Consider the following 23445-nt stretch of genomic DNA (forward strand, 5'->3'; position numbering starts at 1 on the left):
TCTGCCAATCAGAGTCCACTTGCCAACCAATCAGCACTCTCCTCTCAAGCAGTATGAATGTTGTTTTCCCCTTGAATTGGTATTTCATATGAAAAGTCCTGCTGACAAAACGTTTTGATAACATATGTCCTTTTTCAGCAATACTTAAGGCACTTGGCTTTTTTCAGGAATGCATCATGTAAGCAAATTTTTCATCCTCCATGAAGATTAAATTTTGTTTTGGAACAGTCAAACTACTCAGCCTGTGATCATATTGCTATTCTGCACTTTGGAAGAATTAGGGAGCTTTTTCTTAAGCTGATTTTAAAACTCTTCCAACCTTCCAAGAATCCTCCCAAACCCTCTCACAGTCAGTGGTTATAAAATTATTATTGTAATAACACAATAATCATTCTCAATGGATGAAATAATATTCTCCAGCAGACCAAACTATTGAATTAGAATGCAATGTCAACACAATTTAGCAACTTTAAGATGGCCAATAGCTTGGTCAAAAAAGTACTTATTAAGTGCCCTAAAAGAGAAAAGCAAGGAAGAGAGAAGGCCAATTTAAGCCACGGACACTAATCATGCAACAGTTAAAATCCAGGATAGACAAGAGACTATAATTAGAGTCAAAAATACACTATAGCTAACAATGTTGTAAATATTTAAATATGGCAGCGTGGTTGCTCAACATATATCAATGCTGCATATATCAATGGAGTGTAGCAGCATGTGGGCTTAGATTTATGATCTTTTTATATGGCTAGTTGTGTACTTCAGCTGTGCTATTTTTCAAGGTACATGGCTGGATCATTGTGTGTCAGTTTCCTTAGAGATAAAGGAAAAGGGGTAAAAAGTCACTTTGTCAAAAACAGTCCAGCAGGCTGTTTGTTAAATAGACCAGCATAACTGTCCAATATGTTCAAGCTCATTATTGGTTTTGTGACATGTTTCTAGTTTCTTGCTGCACAGAATCATAGGATCCCTAAAGTGTGGAAGCAAGCCATTCGACTCATCGAGTTTGCACCAACCCTCCAACAGCATTCCATCCATATCCAGTTCCCCCACCCTATCTTTGTAACACTGCATGGCTAATCCACGTAACCTACACATCCCGAGACCTAGGGGCAATTTAGCATGGCCAATCCAGCTAACCTGCACTGTTGAACTGTGGAAGGATACTGAAGCACCACAGAAAATCCATGCAGACACGGAGAGAATGTGCAAACTCCACATAGACAGTCGTCCCGAGGGTGGAATCGAGCCCACATTCCTTGTGTTGCGAGGCAACTATGTTTTTTTTTGTTTTTAGGATGTTACACATAAATGGACTTTTGAGTTTGTGTTAATGGAGGGGAAACCTTGCTTTTTAGCAGAAGATTCTGGAACATATTTTAAAGTAAACTCTGAATCCTCTATTTAACTGTCACTTTTAACGCTTAATCTTCTTGGTCTCTACCAACATTTCAAGATACTCTGCACGAATTTAAGAAACAGCACCTTATCTTTCTGCCCTCCATGTAAATATCAACAACTTCATAACTTCTGCTCCTGCTCTCTCATACAGCCAATGATGCCAATAATTCTGCTGTTTTCTTGGAAAGCAAGTGCTACTACTAAGTCTGCTATTGCCGCTTACACCTCTCTTTTCTACTTGTTTCTTCTTTTAACATCATCTTTTTGCATTGTGCATTTTTTCTTATGTTCTTTAATCACTCTTGACTGCTCCTCTATTACATACTTTCCATTTTGTTGTGTAATCATGTTCAATGCACTTATTATCACCATGAGCCCCCAAAGATCCCTAACACCATTTTTCAAGCATTTGCAGAATGCTAAATCTGTAACAGTCCCTGGTTTTGATGAAAGGACATTGATCTGACACATTAATCTTGATTCTTTTTCCACAAGTGCTGCCTGACCTGCGTGAACTTTTTCAGTCTTTTGTTTTAAAAGTCACACATGTTATGCTGAGCTGTGTATTTTCACGTGTTCATGTTCACTCAGTGAGGAAACTATCGTATCAATCTCTAAAAGGTTATGACACATACTCCAATTTCAACAGGATAAAAACTGAGAAATGAGCACAAAAATTTATATCGGTTACATTTTTAAAAAAAGCTTCTCATCAAACACATCTTGAGTTTTGTTTGTTTGAATTTAGTAACTTGGCATATCCTTTGTAAATCTGGCCCAGGCGAAGTAACCTGATACAGCAATATTGGAGATTTAACAAAGTCAGTTTTCAGAGAGTAAGGATGGTTTGATTTTAAAGAAGCTAAATTCAGTTTAGAACTTCGACAAAAACACCACATGTGTATCACAATTAGTTTATATGACAATACAAAATTCTCAATGTCCCCTGAATAGCCATGATGCAGAAATGAGCTTGGGGAAAAACAAACAGGAGAAAGTGAGGACTGCAGATGCTGATGAAGGGCTTATGCCCGAAACATCGATTCTCCTGCTCCTCGGATGCTGCCTGACCTGCTGTGTTTTCCAGCACCACACTCTCGGAAAGGAATAGATAGACAAATTATATTTTTTCTCTGAGCAGTTCCTTCATAGCAAACATAATATGTGGACCACAAGTAGAAATATTTAAAAAATAACCTGTCTTGATCTTTTTCTGGCCTATGAGCTCCTTCTACGTCAGATTTGGCATGACAGGCTAACTGTCATTGCTGAGAACTCAATCAAAATCTACACTTAAACAAAACTTTGCCATCATGGGTCAAGTATTTTGCCTCCAAAGGCAGTGGATTCAGTTGCCAAATGTTGCTCCTATAATTTTAAATTCCCACTGCCCACTACTCCACTCCCCTCATTCAGTTTCTACCAGCCAGACTGAGTTGAAATGCCTCAAAATGCATTCCAGCAGATAATTACAGTACATCCAGCTCTGCTGAATTTTGGTCTAGACATTATCCTTCCCCAATCCAATAGAAGAGAGATGTTCTATTACCATGAGGCATCCCAACTGGGACGTGAGCCAAGAACAAGTGAACTTCAGCATAATGATTGAACTTGGCAGATTGGAAGAGCAGATAGTCCTGGGATATAGCTTATCAATTGATCATTTTCCCTCATGCTGCTGCATTAGTTGAGATGGTGGCTTGGATTTCCTCCCAGGTTACCAATGGCTGGTGTCAAAACATAAGAAGTGATGGCCTATTATGACATACATAATATCATGGAAGTTATGATTGTGGACTTGCTTCCATAGATAAAAAATTGTCTAACAGCCTTGAATGTATTCAATGATCCAGTCTCCACAGCTTGCTGCAGGAGGGAGTACAAATGACTAATGACCCACTGAGAGATGTTACCATCAATGGGAAATGTTTTATTTTGAAACAATGGGTGAATGTTTCCCTCCTTGGAATAGTGAGAGAGATGGCGAGAAGGAGAAGGAATTGAGCAAGTTGACCTAAAGAGAAAGTTATCAACACTTCTGTAATTAAATGCATAGTGAAAAATGTCCAAAGTAACTGTCTTGACACAGTAGCAATCATAGCCCTTAAGTGATCAATTATAGAGCTCAACTCACCACCTCTCCAATCACCTGCCTCTTTGATGAATGAGAATGGTGGCTAGTTTTCTGACTGGGGAATTAGGAAGACTATCCTGCTGAATTTTGGGGTAGGCCTCCAATTGCTTCAAATGAGGTACAATTGGGGGCCTTGGATAGTGTGCAAGTGGGTTGCCTTTGAAAGCTCATCCTTGCCTCTGAGTCTCTAAAACCTCCTCTCCCTGCAACACCCATCCCAAGAAGGTAAAAACATCACATCTTTCTGATGTTGCAACCCCTCTAAAGTAGATCTCAACTACTGATCCTTAGGACTCAGAAGCTATTAGCTGCTGACTGGCCAGCAACCTCAGTGTTGACGTACCGGTGTTAAGGTGCCTGATAAAAGTAAGAAACTTGGGCTTGCCAATGTATTGTCTATTAGCTTTTAATTAAGCGTGTTAGTCACCACCTATTCTATAGACTCTTAGCTTGTGTCTTGGACAGACTTTAGGGAGATAGAGGTGAGTTGTATGTCACTGTGTTACATGTGTATTATCTACAAGATATAGAGCAGAAATTCACCAACACTCCTTAGACAGCATATTACACAACCCACAGTATCCAGAAGAACAAAGGCAACATATATGTGGGAACACCACCCCAGCCTCTGAATAACCCTTGTAGTTAGTTATGTGGCTGTCCAGTTCAGTTTCTGTTCAATGGTAAGCACTAGGATGTTGATAGTGGGGGATTTGGTGATGAATAACAAAATTGAATATGCATGAGTAAATGAAGCTTAGTGATGCTGATGACAATCGCAAACTAAGTGAAGATAGTTACATTCTCTATTATTGGAGATGGACATTAGCTGCCATTTGTACAGTGCAAAAAAGAAAGAAGGCAGTGAAGAGGGATTACATAATAAGTGCATCATAAAAGCTTCATTGCAGAAAGAAGTCCTGAAGTGGACCCATTGCCAGGGTGAGTTTCTCTCGAGGGTCAACATGATCTGACCACTATGTACAAGGCACAAGTCAGGAGTGTGATGGAATACTCCCCACTTGCCTGGATGTGTGCTCCTCCAACAACACTCAAGAAGCTTGACAGCATCCAAGATAAAGCAATTTGCTTGACTGCCACCACATCCACAAACATTTGGTCACCCCACACCGATGCACAGCAGCAGCAATATGTATTATCTACAAGATATAGAGCAGAAATTCACCAACACTCCTTAGACAGCACCTTATATAACCCACACTAGTTAGAAGGACAAAGGCAACAGATATGGGAACACCACCCCTGCAAGTTCCTCTGCAGACCACCCACCATTCTAACTTGGAAATAAACTGCTGTTCTTTTATTGTCACTGGGTCAGAATCCTGGAACTCTCTCCTTAATGGCATTGGACAGCACATGGACTGCAGTGGTTCAATAAGACAGCTCACCACTACCTTCTCAAGGTCAACCAGGTATGGGCAATAAATTCTGGCCCAGCTAGTGATGCCCACATCCCCAAATGAAACAAAGAAATGTGGATGCTGAAAATATACATAAAACAGAAATTGTTGGAGAAACTCAGCAGGTCTGGCAGCGTCTGTGGAACAAAAACAGAGTTAATGCTTCAGGTGCAGTGACTCTTGAGGAGTTAATGACCCTTGAAAGGTCACTGGACCTGAAATGGTAACTTGGCTTTCTCTCCATAAATGCTGCCACAACTGTTGAGTTCCTGCAGCAGTTTCTGTTTTTGTTTCTCATTTGTCTGCTAGGTGGAAGCTACTTCAATTGCCTCAATCTGGAGGCAGGTAGCAGCAGGAAATGGCAGAAAAAAAGATGACCCCTGGCCTAGTCTCTGATTCTTCTTTTCTTGCAAATCCATGCCCACCCCCACCCCACAAGAGGCGTGTAAAATGTATAAAAATTACTTAATTAATACTTGAGTTCTTGCAGCTGGATCCCCAAGGAGTAGCTGCTAGCTGGCAGACTTTAGGGCCCAAAAGCTGGGTGGCACTATGGCTCAGTGGTCAGCACTCCTGTCTCTTAGCAACAGTGACCTAGCTTCAATTTCACCCTCGGGCAACTGTCTGTGTAGAGTTTACGCATTCTCCCTGCGTCTATCTGAGTTTCCTCTGAGTGCTCTGGTTTCCTCCCATAGCCCAGGAATATGCAGGCTAGATGGATTAGCTATGAGAGACGCAGGGTTACAGGAATGAGGTCTGGGTCTGGGCGAGATGTTATGATTAGGTTAGATTAGATTCGATTCCCTACAGTGTGGAAACAGGCCCCTCGTCCCAACAAGTCCACACCGACCCTCCAAAGAGCAACCCACCCAGACCCATTCCCCTACATTCACCCCTGACTAATGCACCTAACACTAAGGGGAACTTAGCATGGCCAATTCACCTGACCTGCACATCTTTGAATTATGGGAGGAAACCAGAGCACCCGGAGGAAACCCACGCAGACACGGGGAGAATTGCCACAGAAAGTTGCCCAAGGGGGAATTGATCCCAGGTCTCTGGCGCTGTGAGGCAGCAGTGCTAATCACTGAGCCACTGTGTCACCCCTTTTAAAGTGCATGGCACTTGAGTCAGGGAGGACTTGAACCTACAATCTACTCTGCCGAAGTCAGACGGGTTATCCATTACGCCACTGGATCAATGCATGTTCTTCAGAGGGTCGGAGTGGATTTGATGGGCCAAATACCCAGTTTCCACACTGTAAGGATTCTATGTAAAACTAATCTCTGATTGGCTGGCAACCTAGGAGGACAGTGTTGAGGCCTGAGTTTTGCTGAGAAAATTGCCCACATTCACTTGTCAGCTCTTTAGGAACTAATTGCTATGTACCTATGGGTGAATTTTCTTGGTAGTTGATAGGACGTGTTAATCACTACCTAATACAATGGCCTCTCCACTTTAACAAAATGGAAAAGTTCCACCCTCAGCTACTTAGTGACATGCAGCTGTCATGCATGATATCCAAGACTCCTTTTTGAAAACACTTGGGTAATTTTACTTGGAGGCATTACCCAAATCTTTGCCCGATTTATTTCAAAGACATTTTCTCAGTGATAAATAAAATTTGAACTCCCTTCTGACTGTGTTCAGACTGATTCATCCTTCCATTTGGGTTAGGCTGCCTATTTTGGAGAAGGTTAAAAATCACAACACCAACAGGTTTAATTGGAAGCACTAGCTTTCGGAGCGTTGATCCTTCATTGGGTGGTTGTGGTGTATAAGACACAGAATTTATAGCAAAAGTTTAAAGTGTGATGTATGCATCCAACAGAAATCAGAGCCTGAATGTCCACCAGATGTCCTGATATAACAACTTTGAGAAATTTTCCTTCTCACAGAGCAGTGTAAGTAAATGTTGGCACTCATTTAATCTATGGCTGGCCTGGTCCTCTGAGGTGTTGCTGCCAATTTTGTGCTGCAGTAGCACCAGACCTGCCTCTCTGCGGCCTGCTCAACCCCAGAGGTAGCCTCCTTATGGAGGGCCTCAACTGAAACAAGGTCCTGGCATGAAGATATAATGGAAATATGCCAAGGAATTGGCAGGTGGTCATGTTGTTCTGACACCACTCTGACAGTGAACTGAGAGGCAAAAGACTACTGTAATTTTTTTCTAATGTTTTGGAGACACATCGACATGCTGGAAATTCATTTGCTTGCTTTTATACTCACTCGATTATTCTATGTTTGGATTGGAGAGAGAAATCACAGTAATCGACTCCAGAGTCAGTGAAATCAACCAAAATAGATGTCAGGATTCGGAATGCTTCAGGATTCAGTTGTCTCAGTTGATTGGCGACATGGAATCCATCCACTATTTGTGTTTCACCTCCAATTTCTGCTGGTTTTATGCAGTGAAGAAGCTGAATCTGGGACAAGAAACAAGTGAATGTGCACATTGTAGCTTGTATAAGCAGAGGTGCAGCCATACTTTGCTCTGGGGTTATTGTACACTTTGTAGGAATTACAAGGCTCCTTGCCCCAGCTATTTCTTAACCAACATGTTAGAGATAGACAGTGGGACATGAGATTTTATTACCTCTTGTGTGAAGCTATTAAAAATAATGGGCTAACTCGCAGCTCCTATATTCATTACTATTCATTATGGGGCACATAGGAGGAATCCTACTCAAGAATATCTAAAATGGACTATTTTTCTTTACTGATACTTATTTGTTTCTGACCTGGTTCCTGTTTCTGGCAGTTATAGAGGCATAGAGTCATTCAGCATGGAAACAGACCCTTTGGTCCAACTAGTCCATACTGACCATGTTCCCAAACTAAACTAGTTGCAATTGCCTGTGTTTGGCCCATATCCCTCCTAATCTTTCCTATTTATGTACTTATCCAAATGTTTCTTAAATGTTGTAACCATACCTGCATCCGCCACTTCCTCTGGCAGTTCACTTAACACACAAACCATTCTGTGTGTGAAAAAAATTGCCCCTCGTGTCATTTTTAAAACTTTCGCCTCTCACCTGAAAGATATGCTCCCTAGTTTTGAACTCTCCCACTCTAGGGAAAAGATCCTTGCTATTCACGTTATCTATGTCCCTCATGATTTGAGAAACCTCTAAAAGGGCACCTCTCACCTGATAGGGAAGGCAATACCAATTCTCCTCTCTTGCGCCTTTGTTTAAATAATGGTTTGAGCCCTGACTTACTACTTTAACTCAAATTGCATATATGCCGAATCCAAATGGGAAAGGAGTGGGTTATTTTCACTTGTTATTTTTGATTGCTCACTGGTCTGGTTTCCAACAGGCAGCAAGAGTTAAAATCAACCCTTCTGGGAGCAACTCCCATCAATTGTGGAAATGTTGAACCCTGAGATCTCTGGTGGCTTTGGGAGAGAAAACTTTAGCTGACCAGATGCCTGTGAGTGCTATTGTTTGATGATGGTGATAGTCACACTGTTTCAGATTGACATACAAACTATGGAATATTGTTGTTTATTTAAAGTATGGCATATTTCTAAGCATTTGCACTGCATATATGGCAACTCATGCTCTGTTGCTAGAAAAGAAAAATCTGAACTTGGAAAACATCAGGGATTCTGTAATCAATCACTTGAGGTATTGTCATCTCTACAATGTTCAATGCAACCATTGTATTCATCATTAATAGTTGCCAGCACACAGATAGTTGCATCATTACAAACAAAGTCCACACCATTTTTAATGAAATGAGAATATTTACAGTGTTTATGTTTTTGACGTCCTCACAAGGGGAAACATTTGTCAATGCATAAAATGTGACAAAATCAATCAGTGGGAAACCTTATGGCAGAAGATTTCCCTGTCTACATTGAGCAAATGCATTCAGAATTATTATTTGGTGTAGAAGTTAGGATTACAATAGAGTCAGATCAACTGCAATGTATTAAAAAAATTGAACATCATTATTTTTAAACAATATTATTAGAACTTGTTTCTGAAGATCAGTCTGTAGACCTTGCTGAGACCTTGTGATGCATGGTATCTTTAACCACTTTCAAGATATCACAAAGTATCTGTCATGTTTTGAAATGCAGATGCTGTGGTGAGGTAGTAAATGTGGCAGCTAAGGTGTGCACAGCAAGGTCCCACAAACAGCAATGAGATAAGTGACCTGGATGATCTTTCTCAAACCTAGCTCTAACATAGGTACAAGCATACAGGTCTTCCAAGAATGTGTATACGTGCTGGCAGTTTATTCCCATTCATTAGATTGCTGCTTGATTTTGATGTTAGAGGGCTTGGACAACATTTTGTTTTGTCTTAATGTAGGTAAGTGTAGTATTACTTCAGTTCTGTTTACACCAGACAGGTGTATCATGAAAGGCTTAGCACCCAAGAAACAGGCTCTGCATTAATAACTGATAAATCATTATGAGTGCACAATTAATGTAATGTAATGTAAGAGCTTTAGAGAGTCATAGAGTTATATAGCATAGAAACAGGCCGACTACGTCCATACTGACCAAATAACATCAAGCTACACTACTCCCATTTACCTGCTCACAGTCTACCATACTGTGGCAATTTAAGTACTCATCTGGATGCCGCAGGGGCGGCATGGTGGCACAGTGGTTAGCACTGCTGCCCCACAGCGCCAGAGACCCGGGTTCAATTACCCCCTCAGGCAACTGTGTGTGTGGAGTTTGCACATTCTCTCCGTGTCTTCGTGGGTTTCCTCCGGGTGCTCCGGTTTCCTCCCACAGTCCAAAAATGTGCAGGTTAGGTGAATTGGCCATGCTAAATTGCCTGTAGTATTAGGTGAATGGGTAAATGTAGGGGAATGGGTCTGGGTGGTTTACTCTTCGGAGGGTCGGTGTGGACTTGTTGGGCCGAAGGGCCTGCTTCCACACTGTAAGTAATCTAATCTAATCTAAATGTTCCTCCATCACCCTCTCAGGCAGCACATTTCATATACCTACCACCATAAGGTAAAAACAAATCCTCAAATCTCTTCTAAAATCATAGAGACATACAGCATGGAAACAAACCCTTTGGTCCAACCCATCCATGGAGACCAGATATACTAACCAAGACTAGTCCCATTTGCCAGTATTTTGCCCATAGTCCTATAAACCCTTTCTATTCATATACCCATCTAGATGGCTTTTAAATGTTCCAATCGCACCAGCTCCACCATTACCCGTGACAGCTCATTCCATAAAGGCACCACCTCTGCATGAAAACATTGCCCCTTAGGTCCCTTTTATATCTTTCCCCTTTCACCCCAAACCTATGCCCTCTAGTTCTGGACTCCCCGACCTCCGGGAAAAGACCTTGCCTATTTTTCCTATTCATGCCCCGCATGATTTTATAAACCTCTATGAGGTCACCCCTCAGCCTCTGATGCTCCAAGGAAAACAGCCCCAGTCTATTCAGTCTCTCCCTGTAGCTCAAACCCTACAACCATGGCAACATCTTTGTACATCTCTTTTGAACTCTTTCAAGTTTCAAAACATCTTCCCAATAGGAGGGAGGCCAGAATTGCACATAATATTCCAAAAGTGGCCTAACCAATGTCCTGTACAGCCACAAAATGACCTCCCAACCCTGATACTCAATGCACTGACCAATAAAGGAAAGCATACCAAACGCTTTCTTCACTATCCTATCTGCCTGTGACTTCACTTTCAAGGAACTATGAACCTGCACTCCAAGGTCTCTTTGTTCAGCAACACTTCCCAGGATCTTAACATTAAGTGTATAAGTCCTGCCCTGATTTGCTTTTCCAAACAGCAGCATCTCACATTTATCTAAATTAAATTCCATCTGCCACTCCTTGGCCCATTGGCCCATCTGTTGAAGACCCTATTGCACCTGAGGTAACCCTCCTCGCTGTCTACTACACCTCCGGTTTTGGTGTTATCTACAAAATTACTAACCATGCCTCCTATGTTCACATCCGAATCATTAATGTAAATCTACAGTAGTGAGTAGAGTGGGTTCTTTTTTATTATATGTTTTTATTGAGATCTGCCTCGTGACTAAACTTTAAAAATACACAATAAAGGTACTAAGTTAGCCTGCAGCAGTGTTTTTACAGCAGTAAGACTGCTATTTTCTGTGTCTGTAGATTGTTAAGATGTAAAGATGGCTCTTAGTAGAGTGATGTGCTCTTCTGTCAAATGTGGGAGATTAGGGAGAATTTCCATATTACTGGTGATTATGTGTGTAGGAAGTGTGCTTGGTTGCGAATCCTATTATATTGCATGGATCGGTTGGAATGGCAGTTACAGGCAATGAGGTATTTACAGGAGCTGGGGGTGTGATGGATAGCAGTTACAGGAAGGAAGATAAACTAAAAGATACAGTCAAGTAAATGGGTGACTTCCAGTAAAGATCGGAGAGGGATGCAGGTTGGGCAAGAATCTCTTATGGCTATCCCCATCTCAAACAAGTATGCTGTTTTGGAAAATGTAGGGGATGATGGACTTTCAGGGGAATGCAGCACTACAGCCAGGGTTCTGCTACTGAGACTGGCTATAATGTAACGAGGAGTATGCCAGGTTATAAGCAGTCGATAGTGATAGGGGACTGTCCAGTCAGATGCACAGACAGAGGATTTTGCGTTCAACAGTGAGACATCAGAATGGTGTGCTGCCTCCTTGGTGCCAGGATCAAGGATATCTCGGGCATGGTGCAGAATATTCTCAAAGGCAAGAGGGATTACCAGGACATTGTTGTACACATTGGAACTAACAACATAGGAAGCGAAAAGGATGAGATTCTGAGGAGAGAATATTGGAAGTTAGGCAGGAGTTTAAAAAGGAAGTCCTCGAGCGTAGTAATAGCTGGATAACTCCCCATGCCACAAGCTAGTGAGGGTAGGAATAGGAGGATAGAGCAGATGAATGCGTGGCTGAAGAGCTGGTGCAGTGGAGAAGGATTCTTGGATCATTGGAATGTCTATTGGGGTAGAAGTGACTTTTATAAGAAGGACAGATTGCAAGGGGAATTGGAAAGGGATTAGTATTCTGGCGTGGAGATTTGCTAGAACTGCTTGTGAGGATTTAGATTAATGTGGGGTTTGGGGGATGAGTCTGGGGTGGAGTTTGGTGGGACCCAGGGAAATAGTGAGGAAAGACAGCAGTCTGACATTGATATAGTTGCAAAAAGGTGTAAGTCAAACAGTCAGGGCTGGCAGGAACAAAGCAGAGATTGATGTAGGACTGATAAATTAAACTGCATTTTTTCAATGCAAGAGATCTAACAGGTAAGTCAGTTGAACTGAGGCCTTGGTTAGGAAGAAGGGACTGGGATATCATAGCAATTACACTGACTTGGCTCAAGGATAGACAGGACTGGCAGCTTAATGTTCCAGGGTACAGCTGCTTTGGGAAGGATAGATAGGGAGCAAAAGAGGAGGGGGGAATAGTGTTTTTGATTAGGGATAACATTATGGATGTGCTTAGGGAGGATATTCCTGGGAATACGTTATTTGGGTGGAACTGAGAAATAAGAAAGAAATGATCACCTTATTGGGATTATACTATAGTACCCCCGATAGACAGAGGGAAATTGAGAAACAAATTTGTTAGGAGATCTCAATTATCTGTAAGAATAATACGATGACTATGGTAGGGGATTTTAACTTTCCCAAACAGAGAGTGGAACTGCCATAATGTTAAGGATTTGGATGGACAGGAATTTGTTAAATGTGCAGAAGAAAAATTTCTGATTCAGTATGTGGACGTATCTACTACAGAAGGTGCAAAGCTTGACCTATTCTTGGGAAATAAGGCAGGACAGGTGACTGAGGTGGCAGTCAGGGAGAACTTTGGGGTCAGTGACCATAAAACTATTAGATTTGAAATAGTGATGGAAAAGGACAGACCCATCTAAAAGTGAAAGTTCTGAATTGGATAAAGACCAATTTTAACAGTATTAGGCAAGAACTTTCAAAAATTGATTGGAGGTGGATATTCCCAGGTCAAGGGATAGCTGGAAAATGAGATAATGAGAGTCCAGTGACAGAATGTTCATGCTAGTGTGAAGGGCAAGGCTGGTAGGTGTTGGGAATGCTGGATGACGAGAGAAATTGAGGTTTTGATCAAGAAAAAGAAGAAAGCATACTTCAGGTTTGACAGCAGGGATTGAGTGAATCCTGCGAAGAGTATAAAAGCATTTGGAATATATTTGAGGGAAATCAGGAGGGTAAAAAGGGGACATGAGATAGCTCTGGCAAATAGAGTTAAGGAAAATCCAAAGGGATGCTACAAATACATTAGGGTAACTAGGGAGAGAATATGGCCATTTAAAGATCAGCAATGCTGCCTTTGTGTGGAACCACAAGAGATGGGTGAAAAACTAAACAAGTATTTTGCATCAGTGTTAACATGGAGAAGGATAGGGAAGATTTAAAACACTGGAAAATAAATAGCATTATCTCAAAAAATGTCAATATTACAGGGGTTGTGCTGGACGTCTTATAACACATAAAGGTGGATAAATCTCTGGGACCTGATCAGAGATCAGCAAGGCAGCCTATGTGTGGAAACACAGGAGATGGGGGAGTTATTAAAAATGTATTTTGCATCAGTGTTTGGCCATGAAAGGTATAGAATGTAGGAAAATAGATAGTGACATCTTTAAAAATATCCATATTACAGAGGAGGGGGTGCTGGAAGTCTTGAAATGCATACAAGGGGATAAATCCCCTGATACGCAAGAACTCTGTTAGGAAGCTAGGGAAGGGATTGCTGGGCCCTTTACTGAGATATTTGTATCATCGATAGTCACAGGTGAGGTGCCATAAGACTGGAGGTTGGATAATGTGGTGCCACTTTTTACGAAAGATAAGAAAAGGCCAGGATATTACAGACTGGTGACCCTGATATCAGTGGTGGGCAAGGTGTTGGAGGGCATCCTGAGGGACAGGATGTACAAGCATTTAGAAATGCAAGGACTGATTGGGGATAGTCAACATGGCTTTGTGCATGGGAAAAAATGTCTCACGAACTTGATTGAGTTTTTTTGAAGAAGTAATAAAGAGGATTGATGATGCAGAATGGTGGACATGATCTATATGGACTTCAGTAAGGCATTTGGCAAGATTCCTCATGGTAACTGATTAACAAGGTTAGATTACATGGAATACAGGGAGAACTAGCCACTTGAATACAGAACTGGCTTGAAGATAGAAGACAGAGAGTGGTGGTGGAGGGTTGATTTTCAGACTGGAGGCCTGCAACCAGTGGTGTGCCACAAGGGTCAGTGCTGGGTCCACTGTTTTTCGTCATTTATTTAACTGATTTTGATGTGAGCATAGGAGGTATAGTTAGTAAGTTTACAGATGACACCGAAATTGGAGGTGTAGTGGACAGCAAAGAAGGCTACCTCAGATTACAACAGGATCTTGATCAGATGGATCAATGGGCTGAGAAGCGACAGATGGATTTTAATTTAGATAAATGTGAGGGGATGCATTTTGGAAAGGCAAATCAGAGCAAGACTTATAAACTTAATGGCAAGGTCCTGCGAAATATTGTTGAACCAAGCGACCTTGGAGTGCAGGTTTATGGTTCATTGAATCGCAGGTAGATAGAATAGTGAAGAAGGTGTTTGGTATACTTTCCTTTGGACAAAGCATTGAGTATTGGAGTTTGGAGGTCATGCTGCAGCTATACAGGACATTGGTTAGACCACTTTTGGAATATTGCTTGCCATTTTAGTCTCCTTTCTATTGGAAGGATGTTGTGAAACTTGAAAGGGTTCAGAGAAGATTTATTGGGATGTTGCCAGGGTTGGAGGATTTGAGCTACAGAGAGAGGCTGATTAGGCTGGTGCTGTTTTCCCTGGAGCGTCGGAGGCTGAGGGTTGACCTATAGAAACTTATAAAATCATGAGGAGCATGGATAGGGTAAATAGTCAAGGTCTTTTCCCTGGGGTGGTAGAGTCCAGAACTAGAGGGCATAGGTTTAGGGTGAGAGGGGAAAACATTTAAAAGGTTCCTAGTGGGCAACCTTTCCACGCAGAGGGTGGTGCATGTATGGAATGAATTTCCAGAGGGACTGATGGAGGCTGGTACAATTACAACATTTAAAAGACATCTGGATGGGTATATGAATAGAGGGAGGTGGGCCACGTGCTGGCAAACGGGACTAGATTAGTTTGGGATATCTGGTCGGCATGGACGAATTGGACTGAAGGGCCTGTTTTCATGTTGTACATCTCTATGACTCTAAAACATACCCTAGAACTTTGTGGGAAGCGAGGAAAGAGATTGCTGGGCCTCTTGCTGAGATATTTGTATCATCAAGATGCTGGAAGACTTGAGGTTGGCTAACATGGTGCTACTATTAAAGAAAGGTGGTAAGGAAAAGCCAGGGAACTACAGACCAGTAAGCTTGACATTGGTGGCAGGCAAGTTGTTGGAGGAAATCCTGAGGGACAGAATTTACATGTATTTGTAAAGGTAAGGACTGATTAGGGATTGACAACATGGTTTAGTGTATGGGATATCATGTCTCACTGACTTCATTGAGCTTTTTTGAACAAGTAACAAAGAGGATTGATGAGGGCAGAGTAGTGAATGTGATCTATGTGGACCTCAGTAAGGTGTTCAACAAACTTCCTCATAGTAGGATAGTTAGCAAGGTTAGAACACAGGGAATACAGGGAGAATTAGCCATTTGGATACAGAACTAGCTCCAAGGTAGAAGACAGAGAGTGGTAGTGCAAGGTTGCTTTTCAGACTCGAGGTCTGTGACCAGTGGTGTGCCACAAGGATCAGTGCTGGGTCCACTGCTTTTTATCATTTACATAAATGACTTGGATGTGAACATAAGAGGTATGTTTACACTTGCTCCTCACCTTAAAGTTATGGCCTCTGACCTTGGGCATCTCATGGTGAATTTATTCTGACGATTTGCCTTGTCTATGCCTCTAGTAATTTTGTCTACCTCAATCAGATCTGCCCCTCAGACCCTTCTCCTCCAATCTCTCCAGTCTATCCAGTCTCTCCTCATAACTGAGACTTTTCATCCTAGACAACTTCCTGGTGAATAACCTCTGCACCCTCTCCAGTATAACCACTACTTTCTGATAGTCTGGCAACCAGAACTGCACACAGTATTCTATCTGTGTTCTAAGCAATTTTTTAATAAAGTGGTAACAAAAATTCCTTGCTTCTGTATACTACACCATTGCCATTGAAGCCAAGCATCTTTTATGCCTTCTTCATCACTCTGTCTGCCTAATTTGATACCTTCAGGGATCTATGAACTTGTACACCAATGTTCCTTTGTTCCTCAGTACTCCTTCAGGACCTACCATTAATTGTGTATCTCCTTCCACTATTAGACTCCCCAAAATACATTACCTCACAGTTATCGGAATTAAATTCCATCTGTCACTGTTCTGTTCAATTTACCAGCTGATAAATATCAGACAGTAGCCTAAGACCATCCTCCCCACTGTCAACAATGCCACCAATTTCATATCCTTTGCAAATTTACTAATTATACCTTCTAGATTCATATCCAAGTCATTAATGTACATAACAGTAAGGGCCCCAGCGCCAATCTCAGTGGTTCACTAGTGGTCACAAGCTTTTAACGCTCTTCCTAATTGTGAGCTGATTTTAGATCCAATTTGCCTATTTGTCTTGGATCCCATGGGCTTGACCTCTTGGACCAGCCTTTCATGTGGGACCTTGTCAAAGGTCTTACCGAAGTCCATGTAAACCAAATCAATTGCACTACCCTCATCAACATAATTAGTAACCTCTTCAAAAAACTCAATTAAATTAGTCAGACAGTTTCTCCCTCAAACGAATGTGAGCTGACTACCCTGATCAATCCCTGCCTTTCCAAGTTTTGATTAATCCTGTATTTCAGAATTTATTCCAGTAATCTCCCAACCACTGACATCAGACTAACTGGTCTGTAATAACCTGGTGTATCGCTGCTGCCTTCTTCAACAAAGGAACCACATTCGCTATCCTCCAGTCATGTGGCACTACTTCTGTTGGCACCGAAGTATTAAATATATCTGCCAGGGCCCCTGCAATCACCCGCCTTGCCTCCTAAAGCAGCCTTAGACATATCTCATTAGGTTGAATTTAGGTTGCATTGCTAGAATACAACATGAAATAATGTACACAACATTCCAGCACAGCCCTACTTGGGGTTAACAAGATACTAGTATGGCTACTATCAGCCTATTCTCAGCTTCTGGATCTAGCCTCCATCTCCTTCAGCCTGCCTGTACTGCCCCTTCAATATCATCACTGAGCTCCCTTGGTTCTGTGTTCTTTTGTACAGTTTCAATCTCCCAAAAGGTTTAGGTTTCCAATAGAGTTTTTGTTGGTGCTTCCTTAGACACTGGAAGGATCAGTTTCTTTTTCCAATTTCCTATTTCAATTGAGGTCTATCTCAAAAAATATTAACTTTCAAACCATGAATTTCATCGCAAGGTGATGATCAATCACTAGGTTAATAGAATGAGACTCTGAGAAAGACATACTAATTAAAAACTGATTATATTTAAGATGACTCAATTGTAATTGTGGACGACTGATGTTTCCTCTGTCAACATTTCCCTTCTTTGGCAATCCTAACACAGGCCTTCGAACTGAAGTGTAGTATTAAGATAACAAAAGACTTGTTGGGAAACTATATCCAGTCCTTTTAAATCTCAAAACAGGCTTCTCAGCTGAAAACTATTGAAGGACTGCTTGAGCAATAATGAATCTCCTCACAGTGTGTGCATTCTTAGTTAGGCTGCCATCTTTTCAGTGCCACCTCATGCTCCCACAAGGAGGTTGAACAGTTCATCAACTTCACAAATACTTTCCACTTTGACCTCAAGTTCACCTTGACCATCTCTGTCACCTCCCTCCTGTTCCTGGTCAGCTCGATCTCTATCTCCGGCGACTGACTCAACATGGACATCTATTTCAAACCCACCAACTTCCACAGCTACCTTGACTCCACCTTGTCCCAAACCTTCTCCTGTAAAAATGCGATCCCTTTCTCTCAATTCCTCTGCCTCCATCGTATTTGATCCCAGGAGGAGCAATTCCACTCCTAGACATTCCACATGGCCTCCCATTTCAGGACCGCAATTGCCCCTTCCGCATGATCAACAATGCCCTCCAGCACAACTCCTCCACTTCCCGCACCTCCACCTTTGAACCCCACCTCTGAAACCGCAACAAGGATAGAACTCCTCACTTTCCATCCCACTAATCTCCAGATACAGCGCATTATCCTCCGCCATTTCCGCCATCTACAATCAGACCCTACTACCAAAGATATATTTCCCTCCCCACCCCTATCTGCATTTCTTTCGTAACTCTCTTGTTCGGTCCGCGCCCCCAACAGCCCACCTTCCACACCCGGCACCATCCCTTGCTGCTGCACGAGGTGTAAAACCTCTGCCCACACCTTCCCCCCCCTCACCTCCATCCAAGGTCCCAAAGGTTCTTTCCACATCTGGTAGAGATTTTTCTGCACATCCACCCAACTCATCTACTACATTCATTGCTCTTGATGTGGACTCCGCTACACTGGGGAGGCAGGACACCAACTTGCAGAGCATTTCAGGGAACATTTCTGGGACACACCCCAAGATGTGTCCAGACAACCCCACCACTCTGTAGCCGACCACTTCAACTTCCCCAAGGACATGCAAGTCATGGGCGTCCTTCACCGTCAAATCCAAACCACCCGATAACTGGAGGAAGAATGTCTCATCTTCTGGGACCCTTCAATCACATGGCATCAACACCAAAAACCTTTCTAAATCTCCTCTCCCCCCACCTCATCCCAGCTCCAACCCTCCAACTTGGCACCGCCCTCTTGACCTGTCCTACCTGTCTATCTTCCTCCCCCCCATCTGCTCCACCCTCCCCACTGACCTATCACTATTACCCCCACCTGCAGCCACCTGTAGCCTTCCCAGTTACCTTTTCCCCACCCACCCCCATCCCCCTATTTATCTCTCAGCCCCCTTCCCCCTCCACATTCCTGATGAAGGGCTTCTGCCCGAAACGTTGACTCTCCTGCTTTTTGGATGCTGCCTAACCTTCTTTTCCAGTGCCACACTTTTTGACTTTGCCACCTTTTCAGTCTAAGACATTTTTAGGCAAAGCCAAGAGTTCCCATTTCCACAATCATAATTCTTTATTGATCCTGTACATTCTGCAGGTGATCTTAAAACAATCCCAAATAGCAGCAGAAAGTACTGGTAGAACTCAGCAGGTTTGTCAGGAAATGTGGATTCCAGCATCTGTGGTATTTTGCTTTCATTTTCATTTGAGATAATCTTTGTTCTTAGAGTCCAAAATCTACTTAGATTGTATTAATATTTTCAAAACAAAAGGACTTGTTTCATCTGCATTTACTGCTCCAGCTTTACCCCCATCAATGAAATTATGCATTCCTTGGTAATTATCTACTGAAGAATGTGGTTATCTGTGCGAAGTTGTAATGTACGATGAATGCTTTGGTACAGGTAGATGATTAGCATGTCTACAACTCCGCACAAATAAGTATTTACTTTAAACATTTTTTTTGTCCATTGAATCTTGCGGGAAACTCTGCATCTTTGCTGACTTTTACTTTGGATTATGGTTCTGAAAATTTTATCCCTGGAGACTTTATGACTTTATCACTGATCTCAATAAGGACTACGACAAACAATGGATAAAGGAATAGACCAACTAGTCTTTTTATGGAAAATCCAAACTAGTTAGTGATGTTAGTTCTCCCATATTAAACGCCATTGGTTTCAAAATGCTCAGAATAAAACAATGACGGTCCTGAATAACAACATCAGTATTAACTGTAAAATGATCCTAATGTTATCCTCACCTAAATCTCATTCCTAACAACTGTTTTTAATTTTATCCAGTTATGTTGCTATTAAGCATTGTTCCTCTTCTATGCACCATGGGAAGCACCTAACCATTCAGTCTATTCCAGTATCAAACACAGGATTTTTGGGGAGGCAAGTGTATCCATTTGCAAGTTGAAGCATTTTACCTTAACAGATCAACTTCAACAATAACATGTGGATGAGTGTGGGTAAAATTTAGAAGCATTTTGATGTGTTTAGAATTTTCTTAGCGTTCATACTGATTAGACTTTACTGAAATGTGCAGCCACAGTTCAGGCTTTTAAAAAAATGATTCATGAATTGCCTATGGTGATGTCTGTGGTTATTTGACAGATCTACATTTTATGTATACGTACAAGCTGGTCATGGAGATGAAAGGCCTCAGAAACTCACCCATAAAACCACCTAGTGACTGGAATTTCTGTGATGGTTGACACAGCAAAAACAGGCAGTTTTGTTGGCAGAAAAGTTTGATTGAAAAGTCACAACAAAAATTGTGGCAAGAAGTAGTAAGACTCATGAATGGTAATAGTTTTTCCTAACACAGCGTTTTTGTAACATGTGTTTTGATTATTTTTAAGACTATCAAATATCCAGAAGCAGCAGCCCTAGATAGGTGAAGGAATTTTGCTTGGATTGAGTTACAAATTTTAACAAAGTCAGATACTACAGATAGTGCTTCTTAGGAAAATCAGTACAAGTAAATTTTATAATTTGCCTTTAATTAAAGCTTACCTTAAGTTCTCCTGAAACACTAAGTGGTAGATGTATTGTCCCTGTGTGCATATTTGCATAAATTTCAGTGGATTTAGAAAGATGCAAAGCTCATGCAAAATAAAATGTCAATGTTAATGGATTATAAGTGCTATTTTCATGCTTTTATTAATAAATATTTATGCTAGAGCATACCATTTAAAAATGGCATAGTGCTAGTTGGTGCTGTAATATCATTTGGAAAAGTACAGATTATTGATTTTTAAAACCTAAATCCCAATATTTTGATGATACTCCTCCAGATTACATATTGGGTGCAGCACTATGTACAGAGTGCTGCCAGCATAAACCAAAACATGTTGTGCAATATTTAGTGTCACAAGTGGGTTGAGAATGAACTTTTTCATTAGATGGAAAGCTGTAGTTCAATGTGGAACAAGGGATGCATTAGAAATTTATTTGGAGATTAAATATCAAGGGTATTTTTATAATCTTAGGAATGCTTATATAGATGCACAAGGACAGTACACAGTGACAGAAAAGGTCTTTCAGGAAACTAAGATTTTGCATGCTTCTACAAATGTAAACAGCTAATATATTTTGATTTATTTTTTAACACCTTTTTTATGATCTGTTAGATTTCCTTATTGCTGCCAAGCTTCCTCCTCTTTAAATATGAGAGTGAGACTGTCTGGGCCACAAAACTTTCTGGCTGGTGTCATTGGCGCTCTGTAATAGACAAGTTATTTTTTGGGAGGGGGCCGGGGCGGGGTAACTAGGTGTCTGGCATTATTGGAAACTCCTCAATACGCTTAAAAGACCCTAAATCAAACTATTGAGAAATCCACAAGTACAACTTCCACTTCCCTGACAACTCATCCCATGGATCACATGCTGACCTATAAAATATGGTGCAGGTTAGGAAGACTTGAGGCTGAGGATACATGAGCATATGTAAATTTTAGGCGTTTAACTGACGATTGCTAAAATGGTTCAGATCAGATTCTTCTTCTTATGAGAGAACTGGCTTTCATGACCATATAAAGCTAAAAGAATGAATATCAGTCCATGCTGAGGTTGCTCTTTTAGATCTCATTAATGAGATCTCGGTGGATCAATCACTAATTGATGTGCCTTACAGGCTTGACTGATTTTGATATCTGATTTGCTAGATTGCTATTGAGGCTGGATTTATTTGTGATCTCCTACTGCCAGGCATGTGATCTAGTAAGCAACTCAGTTCTGAACAGATCTTACTGATCTGGCTGTGCTTTTCCAGCACGACACTTTTTGACTAGTTGGCCAATTGCCAACTGAGCTTCTCAGACAACGGCTCATCTAGCGAAAAGCCTGTCAAGTATGTACAAAGCCCTGGATATGAATGCTCATTTGTATTTTGGGTTTTCCAGAAAACCCTTCCAGAAGTTTTTATAGACAATACCAATATTTTCCTCCAATCATACAATGGACAACAGTGGATGGTAAAAGGATAAAGTAGGACATCATATAATGTTCTGAGCAGGGCTGTGTACAGATTTTAATATATTGAAGAAGGTAAAGCTGTAAAAGCCAGCAGTACTTTCTGTTCAGAGAACTCACCCCTCCTTTCCCTGAAAAGTAAACTTGAGGTACTTCCACACACTAGGGGATGCTCTTGATTTGGAACCTTTTTCCAGTCTTTTGAGATGCTGAAGAATCCACAAGTATATGTAATTCTCCCAAGCTATTTAAGTCATTCCAGATACAGCAGTGGCAGACATCATGCATGGCAACTTCAATTCTCCAAAGTAATTAAGAAACTTTGAAAAGCTAACACAGCTTTCAAAGGAAACTGAGAGTCAAAGGTGACTAGCAACCAGGGTCATTGCTTCATCATGAAGGGATAAGTTAAATACAGTTTAAATGCGTGAATTTTTATCTGTTAACCACAAGTTACAGGCCTTTGTTGTGAAGTTAAAAAGAGTGGAAATGCCGAATGTGCAGGAGAGGAGCAAAACAAGACCTTGGATTTGTATAAAACCAAAATACTGCAATTGCTGGAAACCTAAAATACACACAGAAAATGTTAGAGGTATTCAGCAGATGTGGAGAAAGAAAAAGAGTTAATCTCAATAACCTTTCATCATAATATCTTTAACATAGGAAATGTCTCCAGGCACATCAGAGGCATATTAAAGAAAAGATGATGTGCCAAAGAAGGCAACACAATGATCTGTAAAAAAATGTTGGCCAAAACGATACATTTCAAGCAAGGCTTTAAAGGAAGAGGGGGAGATAAAAAGGCAGACATAATAAGGAAAGCAGTTTAGTGAACATCAGACTAACGCTGATTTGGGGAGCTCTGTCCGGAGAAGGTGATGAATATAGGGAGACTTAAACATGAGGATTTTAAGAACTGGAGACTGGGAATCAAAATATAACAGTGAGAATAGAAATGATGGTTTCCTGGTAATAGGACATGATAATTTCTGTGAGTTTGAATGAACTGATGATGTAAAGTAACCTCCAGTTGAACTGTCAAACTTTATAAATGTGGTTGGTATAGAGTGGTTGCAAATGAAGTACATCACAAACAGCAGATAAAAGTTGGGAACTCCATCTAAGTAGTAATGAATAAGCATTCTCAAGATAGTTAATTTTTAAAATTTAACTCACAGTTGTTTTCAATTTTTCAAAGTTCTGAGTTGTTCAACTCTTAAATGGCCAAGATGGGTAGCTAATGCTAACAGTTAATCAGCTGTAGGCAATTGTTCTGATTAAGTAATAATTACTGTGAAAGGGCCCTCTTGTGGCACAGTGGTAGCGTCCCAACCTCTGTATCAGGAGACCTGGGTTTAAGTCTCACCTGCTCTAGAGGTGTGTAATAACATCCCTGAATGGG

At 41.3% G+C, this 23445-nt stretch overlaps 1 protein-coding gene across 3 annotated transcripts in view; it reads right to left on the reverse strand.

Annotated features, from left to right (window-relative positions):
* Window positions 1-23445, reverse strand: part of bbox1 (gamma-butyrobetaine hydroxylase 1) — a 346924-nt gene that overhangs the window by 139044 nt on the left and 184435 nt on the right. For all 3 annotated transcript variants that reach the window (XR_015760109.1, XM_087996317.1, XM_087996316.1), the window contains exon 6: window positions 7186-7382. Coding sequence is in view for 2 of the 3 variants with exons in the window: in XM_087996317.1 (XP_087852443.1) it covers window positions 7186-7382 (197 nt within the window). In the remaining variant the exon portion in view is untranslated. The remainder of the gene's footprint in view (window positions 1-7185; window positions 7383-23445) is intronic.

This window comes from Chiloscyllium plagiosum, unplaced genomic scaffold (assembly GCF_037043375.1).
Source record: "Chiloscyllium plagiosum isolate Xiang-an unplaced genomic scaffold, Cpla_swu_hap1 HiC_scaffold_18, whole genome shotgun sequence".
Taxonomy (NCBI): Eukaryota; Metazoa; Chordata; class Chondrichthyes; order Orectolobiformes; family Hemiscylliidae; genus Chiloscyllium; species Chiloscyllium plagiosum.